Source organism: Belonocnema kinseyi, chromosome 6 (genome assembly GCF_010883055.1).
Source record: "Belonocnema kinseyi isolate 2016_QV_RU_SX_M_011 chromosome 6, B_treatae_v1, whole genome shotgun sequence".
Lineage (NCBI taxonomy): Eukaryota > Metazoa > Arthropoda > Insecta > Hymenoptera > Cynipidae > Belonocnema > Belonocnema kinseyi.
In genome coordinates this window covers 135,714,821-135,717,718 of record NC_046662.1, presented here as the reverse complement: position 1 = coordinate 135,717,718, position 2,898 = coordinate 135,714,821, and the positions used below count along the sequence as shown (strand labels likewise).

At 26.5% G+C, this 2,898-nt stretch overlaps 1 protein-coding gene across 1 annotated transcript in view; it reads right to left on the bottom strand.

Annotated features, from left to right (window-relative positions):
- LOC117174820 overlaps nt 1-703 on the bottom strand; it is an 8,078-nt gene extending 7,375 nt beyond the window's left edge. Inside the window, exons 1-2 of the mRNA XM_033364200.1 lie at nt 587-703; nt 257-455 (exon numbers count right to left, since the gene is read on the bottom strand). Of these exons, the coding sequence (XP_033220091.1) occupies nt 257-445 (189 nt within the window). The 5' untranslated portion in view covers nt 446-455; nt 587-703. The remainder of the gene's footprint in view (nt 1-256; nt 456-586) is intronic.
- Between the last annotated feature and the right edge of the window lie 2,195 nt (nt 704-2,898).

Below are 2,898 nucleotides of genomic sequence, written 5' to 3'. Positions count from 1 at the left end.
TAAAGTAAATTGTGTAACCTTTGAATAAAATAAGTCGAGTACCATTCGGTGACTCGACCACTTTTTTAAAAATTCAAACGTGTATAATTCGGCACAACAAAAGGCTCGAAAATTAAAAGTTTAATTACAAATTAAGGAGCATGTTTTTCCCAGTATTCCCCGTATATTCCAAATATTTCCTTTTTTTCTTACTTTCTCGCAAGTAAACTACATTAAAATGTAAACATAACATGCAAACAAATATTAAATACAAAACTCCTCTTATCGATTCCACATATGTTAGAACAGTTTTTTCTTCCAAAAAATCCATTGATTTATTTTCTTTACTGTCCCTTGCTTGTGAAAATATTTCACCACTCGCAAACGGCATTTCATACTTAGTGGGTGGCATTTCATGTTCCGTTGATAAAATTTCATTTTTTGAAAATAAAATGTTATCTCCCATATCCAAGATCCTAAAAAGAGAATGAAGTATTAAAATAAAATAAAATATTAACAACGTAGATCAGATTGAAGAGTTGAGATTTAAGACTCATTTATTTCGAAATGTTATTTTCAAAGACATATAAAATTCTTTGCTACTTACTTGCTCCCTGTACAACTTTTGGTAACGGTACCATGTAGCTCGAGGGATATCACTCTGAAAACAACCTTGCGGATAATCTCCGTAATATTCAGGCCTCTCAGAATCCATTAAATTCTGTGAAGTAAATAAGTCACATTTAGTTAAAGAAACAAAAATTTTATTATTTTTTATTTCTATTATTTACGTAAATATTTAAAAGTTCGTTGTTATTTTCTAATACATTTCCGATTTTTTGTTAATTTTTGTTTTTTTTTTAAATTTAAATTTTTTTTAATTTTAAATTTAAATTATTTTATATATAAATTTTATAAATTTTAATTTTTTAAATATTTAAATAAATTTTAATTTTTTTAATTTTTGGTAATTTTGGTTGATAGCACTAAACTACAAACTAGTTCAACTGAAGACTTACTTATCTGACATGTTTAATTCGTGAATTTTTAAATATTTGAACACAATAAATTTTCACTAATCTAAAATTTTGGTAATTGGATAGTTTTGGTCTTCAGTATTGTTGTGCTGTTAACTGTCAGAGAAGCTGATCGAATTTAGAAAGAAGCCTTGTCATTTCCCGTGGGATTCTCGCTTGATTAGAAAATACTTATTGATAAATAATAGTCAATAGAATCTTAATCTTGACAATCAGAAGCTTTAAATCTACACGCTGAGTTATGAAGTCAAATAATAATCGAGGGGCTATTCACTCACACATTTAACCATTTTGACGCTTGCAATCTTCTTAAATCTCTTATGTATGTAACGCAAGATAGTAAAAAATAAGGAAAAATAAGATTCGATAAGCATCAGTAAGTTAGAGAGTTTATTAAAATTAGAAATAAGATTTTAAGCAAAAAAATCCCTATTTAGCTGACTGAGTAGTACGGTACAGTGAACATAACGACAAATAGGGTCGAATTAGACGCAATAAGAGAAATAATCCGGGAGAAGTTGGAATCTTGTACGATGATATTCGCGCATGCATCAGCACAAAATCAGCTGAGCCAAAATAACGTCGAAAATTCAAATAATATGTAGATTCTCCGAGAGATTCTCAAATATGAACTTTTCAATGAAAAATTTGAACAATTAATTTTGTCATTGGAAATTTTGATGATAAATAATAAATCATAAATTCAGAGAAAAAGGATTCAAAATTTGATTACAATAATTAACGAATAAATAATTCTAAATGAAAAAAGGGAAATCATCGATGTGGAACGTTAGACCAAAAATTAATGCACTTTGAAATGAATTTATTTCACATTCTGTTTACGAAATTAATTTTTAAATCACATCGGCAAAATTAATAGAAAGTTGATACTAAAAACAACCAAATTTAAAACTCGAAAAAATGTTCTTATCTAAAAATAAAAAATTGTCACTTGAACAAAATTGAATTATATTAAAGTATGTATAATGAATTAAAAATACAATCAAGAATGATCGAAAATGTAAACAAAAGAAGTCATTTTAAATTTATTTCAAAAATAAGTTTCAAATTGACAGACTTTTTAAATTAAAAAATTATTTTTGGATAAATTTGAAAATGCAATTCCATGAAAATTATTTGTGACATTGAGCTTGAAATCAATTAATTCAATCAGGCTATACAATTTTTTCTTACGTTTTCAATCAATGATTATATTTTTTTCCACACATGGCTATATATTTTTAAAATTGAAATAGTTGTTTTATTTTTTAATTGACATTTAAAATAAAGTTCTAAATCTCAGTTGATATTCAAACTTTTCTCAATGTAAAATTGATTATTTTATATTATAAATGTGCAATAATTGTTTATATTTTCGAAACGTAAATAAAAATATAATAATAATTCAATTAATGTAATTCGATTAATGTATTATCAAATATTTATATTTTTTAATTTCCACATTGTTTAAATTATAATAGTTTCGAGTATTTAAATGATTTTTTTAGGTTAAAAACTTAGCCTCGAGTAAGGCCGATAACAATGAATAGCAAGAGTTATTGCTCGCTCCTCTAAAAGTAAGGCGAAATAAGGAATAATAAGGCGGAAGAACACACAAGTCTCTGTGCTTAAGAGAAGAATAGCGCAAAAGAAAGGCGCACACACATTCTCTTCAAATTTGTGTGTTATTTTTTCAATCGCTTTAGCAAGGCAATCCCATTTCATGAAAATAATTTATTGTACGTCGTCACAGTCGCAAAATTCTAAAATATCTCTTACGTGTTAAGTGAAAAGATTTAATTTTGTTACCATCACTCAGAACTTGAAGATAGCTCACAAACTTTCACAGCTTGAATTATTTTCTAGCAAAAAAGATTATAAG